We start from the raw sequence: 21824 nt of genomic DNA on the forward strand, positions 1-21824 counted from the left end.
TTGCCCAAGACGTGGCCTATTAGGAGCCATACATTTAATAGGCAGCAAAAATCTGTCAACACTTGACCCCTCACCCCCTCCCTGTACGCACGCGGACTTTTTACCACCCCACCTGCAAATCCTATAGAACGGCCGATATTTAATCCACGCAGAAACGATCAAGGATTAATAATATTAAAGTGTTTAAGCAAACAGAGAGTCCACAGCCGGACTATCTAACTAATTTGAAGGCCAATGTAGACTAATTATTATTTAGGCTTCACCCCCTCCCCCCTCCATGCGTACGTACTAAATGGATGGCCCCTTACTGATTTTTTTTGTTTAAGGCAGCGCTATTGACGAATGTCTTATTGTTGGAACAAGTGCAGCTTGCGAGAACCTATAATTATTAATGTTGTGATGAAGCATGAGGTGGTCTACCTACTATATTCACAGTGGATGTTGTACCATAGTTCCCAATTTCGGTTTCCCTTGTGAAAGTGACTTTTGCCTTATGAATAAAATTAATTCATTCTAAATTTGAAGGTTTCGTGACTGCAAGGATCAATACTCTTTGGGTCTTTCGGTAAAGTCACGTAGGGGAAAATAAAAAGAATACAAATAAACAAAAATAAATGTAGTTATTTTCATTTTGATTATTAAATAAATGTAGGTATTTTCATTTTTTTTCACCTACGTGACTTTATCGAAAGAACCAAAGAGTAAAGTTCATTCACTGCATTGTGAATAACTGCAAACCCTCGAATGTTGACGATTTTGGTAAAATAATGCAAAACTGAAAAATGACACACATTCGGTTGTGGATTTCCAGAAAGGTTTTTTGTTCACATACAATAATCCCTCAGAAATGCTGCCGTATATATTTTTGTATAATGGCAAGTCTCTTTGTTTTAAACATGGCATTCATGTGTGGCGTATACAGTTTTCGTGTTAATCATTTAATGTCAGGAAACTTTTGACAAGTGAATCAGCACTGAAATCCCATTGATTGCATCAGCCTTTAATGAACACAAAATAGATGCTGTATTTACAGCATGTTATTTTTGTCAAAAAAAATACAATTCCTTACAAATGCTGCCGTGGATTTTTTTAAACCGCCAATCTATTCATGTTAAGCAAATTAAATAAAACACCAGCTGGCCCCCATTCCAACCTCGACCAAACAACTTTTGGTGGCAAAACTCCCGCCACGAGGGCCCTCTCCCTCACTCCCGGTCGTTCGTGTCACTCCGACCCCGAGAAATAGTTCGCACTTTAAACAAAGATTATCTTCTCGAAACACAGAATTTCATTCGTTCGTCGCCCATCCTGAGAAAAATGCGAATTCCACCTTCTTATTGAGATGGGTGAATAGTTTTAGAAGTGTGCGAATTGTGTGGTTTATAGCTGGTTACCATGTAAACAATGTCTCAATGCGCGCTACGAACAACATGGCGGCCGCGTGCTTGGTGTTGGTAACAGAGAGCTGAAGCCGCGACCTCTTTGTTGTGAGGAGGAAGCTCGTCTTCGTTGTCAAACTTAGTTTATTTTTATCGGTGCGATAAAAAGAAGGTTGAATTATACCTCGCAGACTTTTGGAGCCCGTCGTGCATTCGGTGGGTAAGCATTGTGAGAATGTGTGCCACCGTCTTTTTAAAAAACGTGTGACCCGGGCCTAGTTTGCCCAGTCCAGCTACTTTGTGTTTTACTTCTCGTCGCTATATTTAGTTAACGATTCAAATTAACGTGAGTTTTAAAAGGTGATTATTAGCACAATCATTGTCCGATATTGCTGCGTTGAGGTGAGGTTGGTTTCGTCTATGCGTGTGTGTCAATTTGCGTTTCTTCGTTGCTTAACTTTGAGAGTTGCTAATGCAAGGGGCGAGTTAATGCTGCTCCTGTTGTCATTTGACACTTGCACATTTCAACGTGATTATAAATGTTATTTCATTAAACTATCGACAGCATTGTTAAGTTGTGTAAGACAACCCTATTTGGATGGGCGTAGATTAATGCAATGCATGTCACGCTTAAGGGCTACATTGTTATAGCAGTGCTGCATTGTATAACTTAATTGCTTTGAATTTTATAAATGTTTATTTTTTTATTAACATTGTACAACATTCCTTTTATTTCAAATTTACTGTAAAACGTGTCATTTGACTGTCATCGTGGCTAAAGGTACTTAAACCACTTTTACCATTGTTCGCCTCAATATAGTACCGCATTGTGCATACTTGTGCACGCCACATGTCACAACAGACTTAAGTTTGTTAATTAAATGTGTTATTTAGTTTAGTTCGCTCCGACAGTGCATAATTGTACACGGTAATAATGTTTGGCGCTATTGTAATTGGAGAAGGGAGTTGTGGTGAAATCAGAGCAGATTCTTTGTGATCGTGATTGCTTCAATAGTTCATCACTAAACCGCTGTGGCGGTGCTTGTTAAGTAATGTGTGGCCTCAGGTTTGTTTAACTTTTGTGCGGATTTATAAATAAAACCTTAACGGGAACGCTTATAGCCGCTAAATACGTCGCCCGTTGTATGCAACTTTGGCGGCGTTCCTTTGTTAATTCAAATTGCGGCTTCATTTAATTTTTTTTTCTCTCGTAAATGTTTTTTTTTCTTCTCCCCCTCTTGGTTCAAAATACGTCAAACTCTTGCAAAACAAGGGTCACTCCACGACTTCCAGATCCCCAATCTAGGTCATATATTTCGGTGTTCACTTTGGCTCTTGCTGTTGGGACGTGTTTGGGATAAGGCGGTACTTGCCATGGCAACGGCATGAGCTTCTAAAGACGCTTTGCGTCCATGCCTCCCTCACGCCCTCTGTTTCAAAATCCCTGGTACGCTGTTGACTTGTAAAGTTACCGGCACCATATTTGCCCTGGAGAGATCAGTGAAAGTAAAGTTCTCCAAAGTTACAACACCTCAGAATATACTTACCCTACAGTGACATGATACGTACGAATTGTGTTTATTGCGCAGTGCGATGGCTTTCATGAAATCGAAATGAATTTAAATTTACCTGAAATTTATTTTTTTCGCCGAAACACGATTGTTGGCTTTAAAAAAACTGAATTTTCGGTTGGATTTTTAAATTACTTTTTCCATAGATGTACTCTTCTAAATTGTAAGTGTATGTGATTTTAGTCCTACTTATTTTTTAAAACAGGTCCTCTTTGAAAGAGATGCATATTCTCATTGGGCCCTTAAATGATTATAAATGGCTTTTTTGTGGAAATACAGGTTCCAGATAATAGGACTGAAAGACATTTTGGAATTTTATTTTAGTTAATCATTTGTGTTATCATAAATACACTTTTACGCCAATGGTAGCTGTGTGTTTCACTCATAAAATATTTTCCAATTTGACTTGCACAAAGACAGTACAGTATCCAATTTTATAGTCAATTTAACAGCACAAAGATTATCACAGCTTGACTCTAAAATTGTAGGCGTTAACATCCTCAGACGTCCCTCGGACTCACTTGACTCTGCTGCCAAACTAATTATACACACTGAATATAATTTAGTTGGTAATGCTTACATAACTAACATGCCCTTTTCTTTTGATGCTCAGGTGCTTGGCATAATGGCTTCTGGAGGACTACCTCCTTTTGACGACGATGATGATGATGATACAGGTGAACCCGACATGCTGGGCTGGGCAGCTGGTGCTGGGAGCCTGGAGGACAGACTTAACAACTGGGTCTGTAATGCACTATCAACAATAATGGCATACAATAGGGAACCCATAAGATTAAATTAAAGGCATTTGAAAATAGTTATTAAAGATTTAGTTTGAAATCAAAAAGGTGTTTGTCGCTAAATATCTCACACTTTAGATTTTGATTTTTTTTATGTATTGTGCTTGATAGTTAAATATGTAGTTCCTTTGTTTTATATCAAATGAGCATTTATGGCAAAACATATTTCAGACGTAATGAGTATTTACTGTTACCATGGAAATTCAGCACAAAAAGATGTGTACCAAAGACGCTGATTGTACTTGGGCAAAATTTATATATATATTCTCGAGAACATTGTGTACTTTTGAACAGAAAGTGATGAAAATTGATGTCTTGTCCTTTAATTTCACCAGAAAAAATGAGTTTTGACACCATGATTGCTAAAATGGAAGATAGTTTAAAAAGCTGTGCATTGATGGATAATGTGTCATGAGCTAAATCCTATTTGGTTTAATTTGACATCCTTTCAAAGGGCTGGCACACTAAATCTAAGCAATCAAATCGGTCTCTTTCATAGGACTGGTTTTCCAGATCTAAACAAGCAAATCGGTCTTTGGAGAAGAATAAGAGGTCTTCTAGTGGCTCATCGAAAGAAAAGTCAAGGGACCGGGAGAGTGAGAGGGAGCAAGACTGCACTGTGAACGGGCGCTCACCTGGTGGCTCAGATGGGGAGCGCAGGAGAACCAAGACTCCTCATACCTATCCCCGCACTAAATTTACCCCACACACCCCCCTCAGCGAACGTATGGAAATGGAGAATTTAAAGCAGCGCATAAACTTCAGTGATGTTGATGAGGTTCGCAGTTCACGTGTTCATTTCAATAACTCTCCTATATGCTTGTTTAGTTGAACAAAAATCGAGGGCATTTTGTCCTAGCCTGTGATTGATTAGTAAAATAACATGTTTCCTGTAGGTGCATATGCATTATTCTAAATTACCTTGACATGACACTAATATTACATTGATATTTTAATCTTTGAATACATAAAAGCAGGCCATTGTTTTGAGTTGCACCAAACATTTTGTTCTATATAAAATGATTGTATGTATTCTGTTCCATAGATATGACTTGCGGAAAACATTTGGAATATTTCTAGTAGGGCTTTATGCTGCTAAAATGTATAAGTACTATTAAATGTTAATAAAAAAAAACTGCATTGGGTGACTAATTATAATTATGAAACGTGATTATTGTGTTATGCAATTTCCAATCGATCTTTCAGCGAAGCATTGGCAGTGATTCTCAAGGCCGGGCTACAGCTGCAAACAACCAGCGTCAGCCGACAGAGAGCCGCAAACCCTTCCGATTCTTGCAGCAGCAAGTGAGCACCACGTCGGTGGGTGGGGGCAGCCGTGGTGGCCGAGAGGCTTGCTCCACTTCATCCGAGCCTTCCCTTTTGGGACCCTTCGAGCCTTTGCACTCCACCACCACCACCAGCCGCTCTATATCTGCCGGTGCAATAAGCCGCAGTACCACGTCCAGCACAGGCCGTGTTCCACTTTCTGAGTTTGTACAGCTCGAAGAAGGAGCAGCTGTGATGCCAGAAAGTAGCCAGCTGGTGAGCTCACTGATGCAGATTCGAGACAACATTAAGAAGGCCACATCCGTGCGAGATGATCTGTTAGAGAAAAACGAGCGTTCGGCTAAAGTGGATCGCTTGACACGCTTGATTGCTCACTTAAAGGAGCAGGAAAAATCCTACATGAGATTGCTCCGAAGAATGCTGGTAAGCGGATCAACATCTAGATCATTGTTTCATTTTTTATAAGTCTTATATAACAACCTAGTTTACAGGGTAACAATACATCTGAAAGGCTAGGTTAAATATACAACTAACATCAGAATTGGAATAAAAGAGGAAAATAAGTTAATATTCACGCTGCTCTTGCAGAATGATGGAGAAGAATCAAATGGAGACTTTGCTGCGGAGTCATTCTCACTCGGAGGTAGCGCATCTTTAAATGTCGATGTCCAGTCCTTGGCATCTGAACGCTCAGAACGTTCAGAATCTACGGTAAGAAAGGTTATTTTTTTATACGATTGCATCACCAATAATATCGTTTGATATAAAGTGCATGGAGCTGTATTGAGTTGTTAGTTTCCTTTGTTCACCATAGATGATTTCAGAATGTAAATCTCTTGAGCTCAGTGGGGGTCGGCGTAGCCATGGCAGCGTACTTTACTATGCTGACCCATCTGTGTACTTGGAGTTTACAAAAAATACATTCTTGTTACCTAGTCTGACAATTAAAGCATGCTTTGGTTATAATCAAAGTTTACTAAATGTGTCGATGGAATTTGTCTTGATTTGGTAATACATTTGCTGTTTTAAGGGAACGTCTCAGTCAACAAGACGTCGCCCACGTATTGAGGACAAGCTTGGTGCAACAGTGTCCGATGAGCAGATGTCAGACACTACAGTTACACCACTGAAGCCTGTGAGGGCACAGGGTCCACCGGGGAAAAGCTGGTCCCGGGAGCCTTCAGTCAATGGAGTGGGCCGTAGCACTGAACATGAGGTAAAAGATTATCAACACTTGTCATGCAATTATATTTTCTCACCTTTCTTGACTGAATTAAACGAAACAAGTGTATGGTTTGTAAAAGGACTTCGTCATTATTAGTTTAAACGTTTTGCAGAATATACACTTGCCTGTCATACCATTTTAGAGAAAAAACAGGTGCAGTCTCTTCAAACACTTTAACCTCATTTCTATTTTAATAATGTCTGTTAAAATGTTGGAATGAATGTTCTCTGCTTTGTTTCGGCCTCTCAGACAAGTGGAGAGCAAGAGTTGAAGGAGGAACTGGAAAGCCTCCAGAAACAACGTGATTTACTAACTAAAATGTTGCAGCAACAGGAGCAGCTGAAACTGCTGGAGGGACGGCAGGCCACACTGCTAGCAATACAGCACAGAGCCGAGCAGGCATTGACTGGCATGGATGACTCGTGTAAGTTAAATTCGATTGTAGCCTGTTCATAATCTCTAAACGTTATGTACAGCATAAATGGGAAGCAGATGTCAGTGTTAATGTTTTCTTACTTTGGCTTTGATTTCAGTTGTCACAGAAGCAACTGGCAGCATGTCTGGCACAAGCTTGACCTCTGAGCTGCATGATGAGCTGTCAGAGTTGATGCAGAAGTTTAACAACCGCCAGTCAGGCACAAAGGTATTTGGACTGAATTAAAACAACTGTATTACATCATGGGACCTCCTTTGCCAGTACCAAAATATACTAATAGGGTTTTTCCCCTTTTTTCTGGCAACAAAACTGACACCTTTTACAAGGAATCATGCTTACATTAACCACAATACTTTCAGTCAAATGCAAACAAAAAACAATACTCTGATAATTTATGCATTGTCTTTGAAACTGATTGGTCCACACCAGAGACAGCTTTCTTTAGAGCCTAATCTCATGGTGTTCGACCAGATGACGCCAAAAGGCGCACAGTTCAAAGACAACGCACTACCAGAGTAATGAGAGCTTGGGGTGAGCAGCTACATCATGGGACCTCCTTTGCCAGTACCAAAATATACTAATAGGGTTTTTCCCCTTTTTTCTGGCAACAAAACTGACACCTTTTGCAAGGAATCATGCTTACATTAACCACAATACTTGCAGTCAAATTGCATTTGACTGCAAGTATTGTCGAACACCATATGAGACTAGGCTCTAAAAAAAGCTGTCTCTGGTGTGGACCAATCAGTTTCAAAGACAATGCATAAATGATCAGAGTATTGTTTTTTTTCTATTTCACTGTAAGTATTGTGGTTAATGTAAGCATGATTCCTTGCGAAAGGTGTCAGTTTTTTGCCAGAAAAAAGGGGAAAAACCCTATTAACTTTATTACAGTATTTGTTTTACCAAACTCAATATCATCTTCAGTTATCTTGTAATCTGACATTACTGCGTGTGTTGGTAATCCTGTTTATTTTTTTTTAAAGATAGTTTCTATTTTGTGTCTGTATACACAGGCTGTTTCCCAGACTGGCATGAGTTTGAGAGGTTTTTTTTGGAGTAACTTACCTGCGCGGTGTTGTGGATGGTGTAACCTAATTGCGGTGTGACTGCTGTACTTTTTTAATACAAGACTAAACAGCATATATTTTGTTTAAGTAGTTTGGATCACACCAGTGACACCTCTAGAGCATGCAGTGATTGTGCTACAGAAAGTTACTTTAAAAGTCGGGACAGCGTGTGACACAGCCTAAGTATGTGGTTACAAAGTAAGATGTATTTGTTTTTTTTGGTTGTGCCTTATTAACTTCACTTATGTTAAAACATTTCAAAGCAGCAATCATCACAAGCCTGCCCGAACAACCGCCGCACGGTGGCCTCAAGTGGGCCGGACACGCTGTCGTTGGCGCAGGAGGTGAGCCAGGCACGCCGGGATACTGCAGAGTCTCAGCAGCTATCAGTCGAGCGGGCCGAGCTCACTGACAAACTGCAGGAGTTGCAGGACAAGAAGCTGCAGATGGACCGGCTGATGCAGGAGCTACGCTCACTTCAGGACCAGGAGCTCAACAACAGTAAGACATGCAAGGGCATAAGTAGTAGCAATAATTATGTATTCATAATTATTGCTACTACATTGACTAGAAAACATCATGTTTTTTTGTAATTAATGTGATATACGGGCCTAAGTGGTTTTAAGTGGTTTGCATTGCACCATGTAATCCAAAAGCTTTGTAGGTTTTTATTGGATCTTTTTTGGAATTTCTAAATAAATGTTTGTACTTACTACACAAGTATTTTTTATACTATGTCATATTTTTATATTTTATATTATTCAATGCTGCTTACACAGTGATGTATTAATCCTTACATATGTATTTAATATGTAAAATTGAATTTGACAACATCTTGTCTTCCAGGTTCACTTGGAGGAGCAAGAAACACGGTGTCACATCGCTCTTCTCACCCTGCACTGCCGAGGCAAATCAGTGCTCCAGTCGGCGGAACGGTGCGGCAGCCTGCTCTCACCCGGCTTACCTCATGCTCCACCTTCGGTGCGACACACCATACGAACAGGGCGCCGGCAGCTTCGTTCAACGCTTCAGCCGCATCTTTCAATCCTCTGACTTCTACAGCCTCGGACAACGAAGGCAGCAACGATGAGAACTTCGATCACAGTGCAAAAATGCAGTACGTTTTTTTATTGTTATTACTATTATTATGCAGGTTATATAATATTTCAAATGTGAAAATGTATTTGATCTTTACAGTTTGTGTAAAGTTTTAATGCATTGATCTTATTAAATACCAATTGCAGGAATTGTTACAGCATTACTTTCCACTACCTGACTCCTAAAAAATGGTTTTTAACATTACAATTTTGAGGTGGATTATAGCACATTCAGAAACAATTACATCGCATATTGAATACAAATATATATTACTGTGATGCGTTTAACATCTTCAGACAAGATAAATGTGTGTGGGTTTTTTTAAACAAAAATACGATGTTCACTTCACATTTATTGACGGTAGCAATATCCATTGTTTGTACATTTAAAATTCACCATAGGCAACTGAAGGAAGTTCGCAAGCGTTTAAACCAACTGCGGGAACTGGTGAGCTATTATCAACAGGCCTCAGACAGCCTAACGGAGAGTATAAATGAGTTGAGAGATGAAGAGGAGGAGGAAGAGAATACTGAAAAGGCCTTCTTGCTTGATTCAGAGAAAGGACAAGAGATTACTCACAACCTTCGGTAAGTAATGTGTCTAAAAAATAAACATTTGAATTCGAAACTAGCGGAAAATGTATTAACAGTGTTTTTTCTGGTATAGGAGGCTGGGGCAGGACATCACACAGCTGACTGTAGCCAACAATATGTCAAGACCTCAGCCGAGTCAGAGAGCCAACAATCAAGCAAGTCAAGCACAGCTCTCTATTCAGGGGAACAACATACGCCCCTCTGTCTCCACACAAGGTTACAAATCTTACATTGGTATTTTGTCTTGAATTGTAAAAAATGGTTCATATTTATCTAATTTATTTGACAATTGATATTCATGAAACATCGCAAAGCACGTAATGTGTTAACTGATTATAAACATGTTTTATAGCCTCTGCGTATGATGAAGACAAGGACCGTGATGAAGTAGCTGATACAGATAATCCAGAGGAGGTGGAGGATATTGAAGAGACGGATTACCTGGATGCTGATAGTGTACAGAGTCAAAATGGTAGTATTGATGAAAATGAAGAGGATCGGGTCAGTGATGAGGACGAACATCGTCGTCATCATGAAAGCCAGCGTAGCAGCCTTGCTGAGAGTCAGGAAACGGAGATCTTGGAAAGAGCGCACAATTTTGATGCTTCGCAGGAGAGACTCAAGACTCTGCGTACAATAATTGCTACATTCCAGGTAATGCAATTGAGTATTTTATAAGGTTTGTTTGTACATTCAAAAGCTAGTCTTTAGTCATTTACCTATAAGTCTGAAGTTCTCAATGTTTGGTATGATTAGGAACATCCCGAAACAATAGAAATGTCCGAAGAGATGGAAAGTCTATCTATTGGCGATCCTGCTCACAATGAAACACCCAACAACACCAGAGCCAATTCTACTACTCAAACAAGAAACCCCGGTGTGAATCCTAGGTAAGAAAGCAATGTTTTGTATGTCTGCTTCATGTTGTTATTGAATGAGTAACTCAACTTTGTGTCTGATCTTAACATATTGCTGCTTAAATTTAAATGAAACCAGCAATGACAAAACTGCCAAGGAGATGTCTTAATTTATCATGTAATTATGTCTATAAAGGCAATTACAAATTACATGCACTGCTAAATATTAATGCATGTCTCGCATATATCATAGTGAGCAGTATTATAAATTCCGGTTGGAGCAACAACAGCTGGAACTCAGACAGCTGCAGAAAGATCGACAGAGGCTTTTGGATATTCAAGATCAGCTTGAGGAGCTTGGAAAAAAATGCCCCGACTTACAGGTAATGAAACTGAAGGTATAATTAGGTTACAATGCCTGTCATAGCTTTACATTAGATTAAGCCTATTACCATAGTGTATGCACTTTCTAAATCTTAAGTCTGAAAGCATCATATATGTAGCTGGATTGTCGCTCTTAAAAATGTTACTCTGACATTTCCCCATAATGATATTGCTTTAAAGTTAGAAAGTGTTGCAATTGTTTCTAAAATTTGTTTAAACATGTATCCATACAAACATTAATGTTGAGGGGTATCACAGTCTTTTTGCGAGGACTCGGTTGGTGGCGTTGTGAATCAGCTACCAAGTGCAGTACCGGGAGCATCCTCCACTCCAGCAATCTGCTTAGAGAGTGGCGCCCGACCTCGTGACAAAAACTCTCTTTCATCATCGAGGTCACCAGTTGACACGCAGGTAAAAAAAAATTGCATTGTCGAAATAAATGTATTCTCAACTGACAAAGAATATATTCTTTGGGTTTTTTGGTAATGTCACACAGATATAACAATAAAATAATAAAAATGAAGTGAATAAAACTAATATTTTAATCATTTTTTATTATTGAAAATAGATATAGTTCTTATTATTTTATTATATATTTTTTATATTTTCATATTTTATTCTGCTATCTACGTGACTTTACCGAAAGACCCAAAGAAAGCCAATAATTGACAGAATATACTTTTCAAAATGATAAACATACCTGTGTCTACAGCTTTGGTCAGAGATCCGCAGACACCAGATTCTGCGGGAAGAGCTGAGACAGCGCCGGAAGCAGTTGGAATCTATGATGACGATGCAACAAAGTGATCAGCAGGAAAAAGATGAGGCTAGCTCAGAACCTATCGCATCAGAATGTTCTGACACGCAAGCTTCCTACAGACTCAGTCGTACTGAGAGGTATACTGTTGTCATCTTTCAGCTTATGATTGAAATTTGACTTGTCGCAATTTTTTCCGTTCAATGGCAAACATTTACAATAAACATGCAGCGTATTGGTTATACTCATTAAACTACATCTCTTGCTGCAGATGTTCTAAGATTGTCTTGTAATTGGCAGGACAATGGCGACATGGGGAGGCTCCACACAGTACACGATTGATGATGACGATGAAGACGACGAAGACGACGATGATGACGATGATGATGCTGCCGCTGAAGAAGAGCTTCAGAATTCCAAATTCTGTAAAGTTGATGGAGATGAAGAGGATGATGAGGAGGTGGCACCAGATGAGAAACCGCTGGATGTGTTTGCCGCAGACTCTGGCCTCAGTCCACTTCATGAGTTGTCACAGCATAGCGAGTGCCGTCAGAGGTATTTACATTTTAAAGCCTACATAACTCATTCATAACTACCAGTTAATATAAAGGTTTTTTCAATATATATTTTCAATTTTACTGTGGCATGTATATTCTTGAGTGTGAAAACACATTGTCTGAATTATATAAAACATGAATACATAACGTCATATTCTAAGTATGACTGACGTTGCCTTTACATGTTCTTGTCAGATGGGAGAGGAGCCTGCGGAACATAAGCTTGGATGGAATTAGCCCGAGTTCCCAGACTCGACGGCAGGAGAACATGAGCCACCAGCGGCAGGAGAACAGCCAATGGGCGTCTGAGTTGTCTTTCAATGAGGAGAAACAGCAGTGGCAAGGCCAGATGGACATGTTGCGCAGCCAGCTTGAGTTCAGCACATCCATGTGTCAGACTCTTCTCCAGGACCAACAGGTTTGAAACTTTGAGAAAAAGTTGCAAACACAAACAGGAGAAGTAATAGTCAAAAACAAGTGGACATTTTTGTAAGGCCTATCAACAAGCACTGGGGAAGCAACATAGTATGTCAGTTAAAATAATGTTATGGCTTGTTTATCGAAGAGTTGCATTAAGTGTTGCTAAATACAAAATGTGATTGCCTCCTGTATTTTATCTTGGCGTAACAAGCTATATTGCACTAATGCGGCAAAGTTGTACATTACAATTTTATGCAAATTGTCATAAAAAGGATTGTTAGTGAGTAGTCTAATTCCTGGTTGTTAAACCACAGAACCATGCATTGTCGTCTATTTTGTGCTCTGTTTATATTTCTTGGTTTATTGAATGCAGTAAAATACTTGTTCACTGACCTTTTTGTTGTTTCAAAAACAGACTCTCTCCTACCTGCTGCAAAGTGCTCTGACAGGCCAGTACAGCACACTGCCGCAGACTGTGGGAAATCCTCAGGTCCACTTCATTATGCAGCAGCTCACAACGTGCTATTCACAGCTGGCTGTCCAGCAAAGCAACGTGCAAAGGTATTATTGAATTATGTCATGCACAGTCCACTAGATTGGAGTTAATTTATAACAAGTTCACATGTCACGATTTATTACTTTTATGGACATATTGCAGGCTGCAGACAATGTTGAATGAAACGATGCAACAGCAGCCGGGACTAAGAGGAGAGCAGCGGGCCGCCTCTGAGATTCCCTCTGCCACAAGTCCTCGCAGAGACGCCCCCCTTGCATCCTTCGGCTGCCCTCAAAGCACTGGCTATCATAGCAATAGCTTCTCCAACTATCACGCTGCTGTGCCCAGTAAGTAACTGGGTGAGAGAAGGGTGACCTAGACAGTATTTAACCTAATGCTCAATTTAACAAACAGAAGTTTACTTATGTGCATCCTTTATGTTATTTGTGACTTAGGTTTTTTTTTATTTTAAAGAAGTATATGTACATGTTAAAGCCAGTCTTTAATCTCACTTATGTATTTTTTTACAGGATTTAACATGCAGCCAGTCTATCCTCTAGCCATGAACATCCCAACAGCAGCAGCATTTGGACTTGGCCGACCTAACATGCCGAATAATGGGAATGAGCCTGACCTCTCCCTGCGGTCAGAGTACCTTCCTTTTCCACAGCTATTTGCGAGCACAGCAGTGAGCAAAAAGGACACAAGGTACAGTATTACCTTATGATAAAAAAAATATATATTACATTACTCTTTACCGGGGGTAACATTAATCTTTTTAGGTTGAAGGGCCTATAAATATTTAATGTTTCACTGGCGAGTTCTTATATTAACTACACTTATATCATTTGATCGAGGTTTGCTGTGAATTTTCAAGGATTCATCCATTTTTAAACACCATAACGCTGGTATTTAAGCTTGAAACATGCTTTTTTGTTTGTAAACAGAGAACATGGCAAGGCGTCTAGAAATCCGAAAAAGTCTACAGATGAATTGGATACTCCAGGAGATGTTAACGGAGGTGCCTCAGCGAATGATACATTGGATAAACAAAAGAAAATCTCCAAACAGAATATGGTAAGATTTTTAAATATGCCTGAACAGAATTCAAAAAATTATTAAATAAAATGCTAATAAAACTTTGAGTATACAGTAAACAAGCCTCTAAACACTCTTATCTCAGAGTAACAGACATATCTAAATGACATTTAAACTTTTTTTTTCTGGGCAGGAGAGAGGTGGAAGACCCTCAGATGAAATGTCCATGGGAAGTATGAGTAGCTTGCTTGACCCTCGAGATCCTAGCACCATTACAAAGACATTTCGCTCTCAAAAATCAAAAGCCCAGGCCAGCCTGGCCTCCAGAGACAAGACACCTGTTGGCAGGGGCAGGAAGAGGAAAATCCCGATTTTGAAAGGTATATGTGAATAACAATTGCACTTACCTAATAAGCACTGTTGCACCTATACCACATGCTAGGGTGGTAATCTTAATATATTTATATTAAACTACGTTTTATTGCGATAAATAGAAATGCAATGGGGTTTTTGTACGACATGTTTTTCAGGCAAGAGTGCTGATGTTTCCATCGCCAGTGGCACAGCAGTTGCTGCTCATGGCAACAGCCACCAACTACAAACAGAACAAGTGGATGATGCCACAATGCAGGGGGGTTCGTTAGCTGCATCTTCCTGCAAACAACAGCAGGATGATGTCTCTTCTGGTAAGACTTAGCCACAACACAACATGCTGTTAAGGATATTTTTACTCTGAGCATTGAAACCATCAACATGCCATTGTCTAAAATTGCAAATAGTAACATAAATGATTGCAATTTTTTTGTTATGCAGAACCTGGCAGTGAGTTCTCCATGTTTGAAGCCTTGCGTGACACAATATATTCAGAGGTAGCAACGCTCATCTCTCAAAATGAAAATCGTCCACACTTCCTCATAGAACTTTTCCACGAACTTCAGATGCTTAACTCTGACTACCTTCGTCAACGGGCTCTCTATTTACTCCAGGTAACTATCCACCACACTTTCCTCATACCAGTAGGTAGCATGTATGTTGAACTTATTTCACACCGTGTGTAGCCCAACTGCACTAATGGGAGGTGCGGGCTTAGAATCGTATTAGAATAAAGGCAGTAACAGGAATGGTGAATTTTAACTAAATGTTTAATTACATTTTTAAAAAAATCACGTGTTCACATGTGGGGGGTTTGGTTTTGTACATTTTTATTAAATAACATTTTGAAAGATTCTTTATCGTTTGGTCAATATCTTCAACAGGATACTGTGACACGACATTTGACAGAGCAGGGTGCAAAGGAGAAGCGAGGGCCAGTGTGGAGAGCCTCTAACTCGGAGCTCACGCCCAGCGACAGCTTGGCCACCAGCGATGATGAGGTCGGCATCTTTTGACCAAATGGATGTACATATAATCGGGCACTCTTGTTTTGCCTGAAATAAAATGACAGTGAATTAAAATTACAATGAAAACGCTTGTAATTTTTTATCGTGTAATATTTGTGTAATTTGCAATGGTAAGTTCACGTGATAAGCTTCACTGCTTTAACACATGCTGTAATTGGGCACTTACAGGAACAAGTGGGTGGTGCTCAAGCTAAAAGGCACTCATACAGTGGAATGACAACACTGAAGCCAGAAAGGGTAGAATTGAATGAAAACACGAGTACAAATTCTTCATGCCCAGACCCATTTGCAAACGATGAACTAGGTAAGCAAAGTAAAAGCCCTCTGCTGACAACGATTTCTACTTGTTTTTGCATCATAGCACATGTTTTATGAGGTATGCCTTTTAATGTTGGAATGGCAATGATATGCTATTTTTTTGCTTTATTTCTTTGCCCCTGATTTGTCTCACTGCTTTTACAATCAAGTCTTAACATGCCAAATGTATGTCCCGTGTGGTGTGGGCTGTCATAATCTTTCTGCTCTGTAGGCAGCACAGTGATCCATATAGAAAAGGCATTGGCCAAAATGAAAGAGTTGAAGCACTTGAAAGAGAAGTCTGAGGTTGATCAGACAAACAGCTTGGAGGAAGGGGCTGTGGGTAACTCTAAAGGTAGAGCTGTCATGTTAACATCTCACTCTGCTGTTCCTCAACCCCTTCGCCAACATCTATTTTTAGACATTTAACCATTCTCAGCTTGCATGCGCTCAATCATGACTAAAACACTGCAAGGCCACAGCATATTTATGTTAAGCAACATAAAACATCCCTATAATTGTGTTTAACCTTTGTCTGCTCCACATTCGGCACAGGGCACATGGATGATGGCTCTGCACGGGATGAGAGTGACAGTGAGTCGGATGTCCCGTGTCCCCGTGTCGACACCCAGCAAGTGGACAGGCAGATAAAAAACATAATGACTGAAGTTATTCCATATCTTAAGGTATCGTGGTGTTTTTTGTGGTCACAATTGAAGTGTGGTATATCTATTTGTTGCTTTATATAATGCACTGCTGTGTTTAAATTTATGGATGACCAACGTTTAGCATCACTAACATTGTGTTAAACATGGTTTAAATGTGTATATGAATTTGTCGTGATAATTTACTAACTTTTGAATTGTCATTACCACCAGGAGCATATGGATGATATTTGCTCACCCCAACTTCTAACCTACATTCGCCGCATGGTACTGAGCCTAACACAACAGAAAGATGAGAGCAAAGAGTTTGTGCGCTTCTTTCACAAACAGCTTGGGTCTGTGCTGCAGGTAAACCAAACAGCTGAAGATAGCATTTTCATTTGGTTAAAAAAGTACTAAGTTTACACCCTGCCTCTACATATTCTTAATTATGTGTTTGATCTCTAGGAATCTTTGAATAAGTTCCATGGGCGTCGTCTCAAAGACTGCGGCGAAGACCTTCTCGTTGAGATCTCGGAGATCCTCTTCAATGAGTTCTCCTTTTTCCGACTCATGGAAGACCTGGATAGCAGCAGCAGGGCGGGGGGCATGCCATCGGCAGACTGCCTGCAACAGCGCAGGCGGGCCAACCCTCCACCACGCTGGGAGGTCTCACATGGGGCCTGCAAGCAGGTTTGCCATGTTTGCAAAAAGCACGTCTTGTGATATTTCGTGATTTGTTTTTTGCTATATTGGAGGAAAATGTTACTCCATTCAAATGAGTTGGTGGTTCAGGTAGCGTTGATCTCTTGTTAATAGCCCTGGGCCAGTGGTGAAAATATTACTATGGTGGTAATGTATATTCATTGTACAACCACTGTTTATGTTCCCGAAAGTGGTACTTATTTGATTAACCCTGGAGATATGAACCACTGAATCAGCACCCGCCGATGTAACTCACATCCTTCAGTTTGCGAAACACATGCTTCTACAACTCGCAACCAGCCAGCTACTCTAGAGGTAGCATGATAAATATCTTCGGAAAGAGTTGCATAATAAGGTCTACAGATGTACATATTACATGTTACATTCATTATAATCGACCAATGACATGTTCATAATATAGGTTTTTGGGTCGGATCGCGTTCTTTATAAATGTGTCGTAACCCTCCACCACCCGACACGGCCAAATAGTAAAAAATGTGTCACGATTTTCAAAGTACAAAATAATTAACTTCTTTAGCCCACTGGTGTGTTGAAGAGAGAATCAACAGCATTTTAAAATTTGAGTATGACATTTCGCTGGTAATTACAATCAGCTTCATCGGGCAAGAATGGTAAAGCTCTCCTGTTGCTCCCAGTCTTAAATAGAGCAGCAGCTGAGTGACATCATCATTATGACATGTTATAATAGGCCATATCTTACTTTGATAGTATACTTGAATTCTTGTTAAAGATAAATGTGCTGTAATAAAAAATACTATTTCTTTACTTAACAGGGACCAGAAAATAGTGGAGAGCATAAGGAATATAGCAATGGATCCAATTCTGAAGGACCTGCCACTAAGGATGAGCAAAAGGTAATTCATTCTTAGGCATTTGGTTGTACATGTCTTGCATTATATGTGTGATTTGAATTGAGCTTGAAAGTTAAGAAAAATGTCCTGTCCTTGGTTTTCTACGTAGAATAAAGATGCTGCTCGTTCGGTGATGACTATCGATGCAACTGAAGAAGAAGACCTGGGGAAATCTAGAGATGATGACTTGGCTATGGAATGCCAACTCTCATATAAGGATGATGAAGATGAAGGGGAAAATAAAGATGCCCCACCCAGGCATACCTTTTACAGTAAGATATTATTTTTGTTACCACAATATAACCTTTTTAAGATAGCTTATCAACTCTACTAAATATGAGCAGCATCTTAAAAATGTATTTTATAACTATTTTGATTATCTGCTTAAGGTTTGTCACAGGCAGAGACACTACCCCTGACTAACTATGGGAGCGGGGAGGATGAGGAGGTGGAGGACGAACACGAATTTGACACAGCAAGACTAGACGTTCCCACTTCCCTGCAAGCATCTGGTGGAGTTGCAGATGATGAACTAGAACAGGTGTGTGAAGCGGTGCCTCTCAATGCAATGTTGATAAATGCATGGGGAATGACTATGGAATTTCCAAAAGAACACATCACATACAAAATGGCATTGTAAGCAAATTCATCGTTTATTTTCATGTGGAGTGCTAAACATGAGATTTGTTTCGGCTTCTTTTCTTTGGGATATTTATATAGTACAACTTAAACGTGAATCATTGAATGCAATAATATTTACATTTGCAGATTGAGCCGATAACAACTGATGGAAGTCAGGCCAAAGCTTCTCGTGTTTCTTCTCCTAAAGCTCAATTCAGAGCACAAATTATCATCGTTGGTAAGTTGAATGCTTTCAAAATTATTTGGCCCATGTACCACTTTGACATTTCTTTGTGGACATTTTCAAATGTTAAAGTCTATTACATAAACATGTTTTTTCAGACCCGGTGGATTGCACCTTACCAGTGGCAAGTGAACCTTCGCACTTTGATGACCAACCAGGTGATTTTGGAAGCGGCAGAGAAAACACTGATCATCATGACACCACCACCGCTGATGCAACTGGACAAGAGGATGGCTCCCAGCATTTGTCTGAACACAGCAGCCAAGACACCGAATCCCCCATTTTGGTCAACATCCCGGTGTGTTCCCCCACATAAAACTGCTTACAGTAGATGGTATTCACCAGAATTATATAAAAAAACACATTAGATATTTTTTTTAAGCCAAAGATGTTGTGTATATCTACCTAGGATGTTTATTCTGGGCTTCGTGCATGAACGAGTTGTTGCTTTAAAATTGGTTAGGGAACGCTGTTGCATTTAAATCTGTAGGAGTGACAGGATGATGGCAATAGAATGCTACAATGGAGCACCTTATTGATATTAAGCCTTCATTTTATGAAGTTTTACATGCATGTCAGACACCCTGGCACACAACCTATGTACGTATTTATGGAATAATGCGTTCATTATTTGGGTTCAATTTTAACGAATAGGTTCATGGTTTTTTCCTGTGTTCACTTTGTAGCAGCAGGGGTCGGCCTCAAGCTCAGGCAGCCTCAGTCAGAAATCTGATGAAGATGACTTTGTGCAGATTGAAGACATTCCTCCCAAACTTACCATTCTCTGCGAGGTACATTCTTTACTAGTGTATCGAAACTAACTGAAGTAGGCATGTAATGATTCACTCCCTTTGCAATTTCATGATTTGTTGATTCGAGGTAACGTTTTGTATTTTCTGACTCGTCTCATTCCATTAGCAGGAATAATACATTGGCACTTACACTATTTTCTGCGTGGATCTTAAGAATCAGTATTCTTTGAATAATTGAATGCTTAATGCCCTGTTCACATTAATTCCCTCCTGTGAAGTTAAATCTGCTCTTTGTGACATAGGAGGAGCTAAGAAAGAAAATAGAAGAGGAGGAGAAGCAGAATGATATTGCTGATGCACTCTTGACAGCCGGACAGCGTGAGGGAGAGCTTGCAGGAGATGCGCAGGCAGTGAAAGAGCCAGGTATTGAACCTCCTATCGATTTTATTTCAAATCTATAGATGTTTTGAAGATGTGATAACGTTTACATTCAAATAAATGCACAATTATGTGTGAGATAAATGAAGAGTTGTGTATTTTTATTTATTCTAAATGCTAATTATATGTACATTACCTTAAATTATTAATAGTCATGAATCCTGACATGTAAACATTTTTTTATTTCCCTGTTTTGTTTTACAGATTCAAACTCGCCGCGCAGTGGATGATTCTCGGTGGTGATTTAAGCACTGCAGATAGCATGTTAACAAACACGTTAAAAGATTTGAAGTTTGTTCATGCAGATTGGTATGTCATTCATAACGAACTAGTCATTAGCCACTTAAATTCTATGTAGTTGTGTTGCCTTTTGGCACCTGTTCTGTATGTATTGAAAGTTGAAAATACTTCATTTACGAAAAAACTGTTTTCGTTTGTTTTTTCAGGTTTAGCTGTCTTACCAATAAATTCTTTACACTTGATGACTCCTCTAATCATATATAGCCGCACTGCCTTAATGAGTGCTAGTGTTACTGTATTAGTGTTGGAGTTGATGTGTGCTGTTTGAAGCTAAATCCAAATTTTAATGAGAGTTGTATTTGGAAAATTGACAAATTCGAAAAATTCCCTCTTAAAGTTATTGTGATTACCGTTGGTTCATAAGCATGCTGTAGAAATTACTCTTATTTCACTCTTCAGCACATTTGCTGCCCTTTGGATCTTGTATAATTACGTTTGAAATAAAGTGTTGCTTTATTTTGATGTTTCTTCTGCTTATTTGAACAATTAAGATCAATGTATGCAGACGTTGCTCGCGAAATGTGCATTACCCAAAGTGCAGTTACGCTTTTCATATGTTAGGGGCATACTTCACACTCTTAGGTTTTTTCGGTAAAGTCATGTAGGTAAAATAATAATAAGAAAAATCATAATAAATGAAAATAACTAAATTAAATCACGACGTTTCGGAGGCAACACAAGTCTCCGTCTTCAGGTGGGACCGTCAGCCAAATTTACTGTAGCAAGTGAAGAGAAATCCAAGAGACAAGATCTTAAATACTGGTTAAGGGGAGGGGGGAGGAGCTTATTTAAATGTTGGACTGGGAGGGTGGGGGGGCTAGAAGGGAAGGTGGGCGGGGCTAGAAGGGAAGGTACAGCTGATACACCTCCGCAAGGATTTCAGCCGATGTTTGCTTCCAAAACCACAAAATAGCAGCACTGTTAAACGCTGGGGATGTCAACAACTCGGTAAAATAGACTAGTACCTGTCAAGATGGTACAAATATGCGTAGTTAAATCTTTTTTACATGGTTAAGAGCATCTTTCCAATGATTGCTCAGTTTGTACCCATCATCACGGTTGAAGTTATGTCTATGTTTGTATATCTGGATGGCTTCATGAACAAATCTTTGATGGTAGCCAGAAGGTTTGCAGAGCACCTTGGTCTCGGAAAAGACAATATCATGAGAGCCCACACCATTGTAACAATGATCAGCAACGGCGGAAGAATCTTCATACTTCACACTTTCACCATGGGTTTCACAGTTACGTGCACAAAAAAAATCTAACACAAAATTGTAACTTTTCAATATAAAAATGTATTTTCAGTGATAAAAATTCTAAGTTAAAATATTTCCGACGGCATCATCACGCCCAGTGTCACGGGCTGGACGTAGCCATCTCAGACCTGAGTAGAAGCAGCACAAGGAAGCGTCCCAAGAAGCCCTGAAGTTACTCATTAAGTAATTTTGTTCATAGTAATGTTAATGATTTCTTATTAGACTTATTAAGTCATTTTTGCAATGTAAAGTATTATATTTACAGTATCCCCTCATTATTCACGAACTTGCTAACCGTGAATATCGTCTGGAACTCTACACGAC

The 21824-nt window shown here is 39.5% G+C and overlaps 1 protein-coding gene across 6 annotated transcripts; it reads left to right on the forward strand.

The window, feature by feature from the left end:
* The first annotated feature begins 1427 nt into the window (after window positions 1-1427).
* PCM1 (pericentriolar material 1) lies at window positions 1428-20660 on the forward strand. 6 transcript variants are annotated; one of them, XM_078865051.1, is made up of 40 exons: window positions 1428-1599; window positions 3564-3692; window positions 4250-4528; window positions 4957-5460; window positions 5626-5748; window positions 6068-6253; window positions 6512-6686; window positions 6796-6905; window positions 8032-8269; window positions 8615-8885; window positions 9268-9453; window positions 9533-9675; window positions 9812-10113; window positions 10216-10349; window positions 10570-10699; window positions 10959-11111; window positions 11413-11597; window positions 11758-12012; window positions 12210-12432; window positions 12850-12995; window positions 13093-13277; window positions 13461-13638; window positions 13878-14007; window positions 14162-14348; window positions 14499-14654; window positions 14782-14954; window positions 15225-15341; window positions 15537-15672; window positions 15898-16020; window positions 16221-16351; window positions 16544-16678; window positions 16778-17002; window positions 17809-17889; window positions 17996-18158; window positions 18276-18427; window positions 18655-18745; window positions 18850-19049; window positions 19438-19542; window positions 19806-19926; window positions 20146-20660. In XM_078865051.1, exons 2-40 carry the CDS (start codon window positions 3576-3578, stop codon window positions 20169-20171), a joined length of 6675 nt encoding a protein of 2224 aa, XP_078721177.1. In that variant the 5' UTR covers window positions 1428-1599; window positions 3564-3575; the 3' UTR covers window positions 20172-20660. The 6 variants fall into 6 exon arrangements, with proteins under 6 accessions (XP_078721177.1, XP_078721180.1, XP_078721181.1 ...); XM_078865054.1 differs by having other exon boundaries at window positions 19441-19542; XM_078865055.1 differs by having other exon boundaries at window positions 9536-9675.
* Window positions 20661-21824: the final 1164 nt, after the last annotated feature.

The sequence above is a fragment of the Lampetra fluviatilis genome, chromosome 19 (assembly GCF_964198595.1).
Source record: "Lampetra fluviatilis chromosome 19, kcLamFluv1.1, whole genome shotgun sequence".
Taxonomy (NCBI): Eukaryota; Metazoa; Chordata; class Hyperoartia; order Petromyzontiformes; family Petromyzontidae; genus Lampetra; species Lampetra fluviatilis.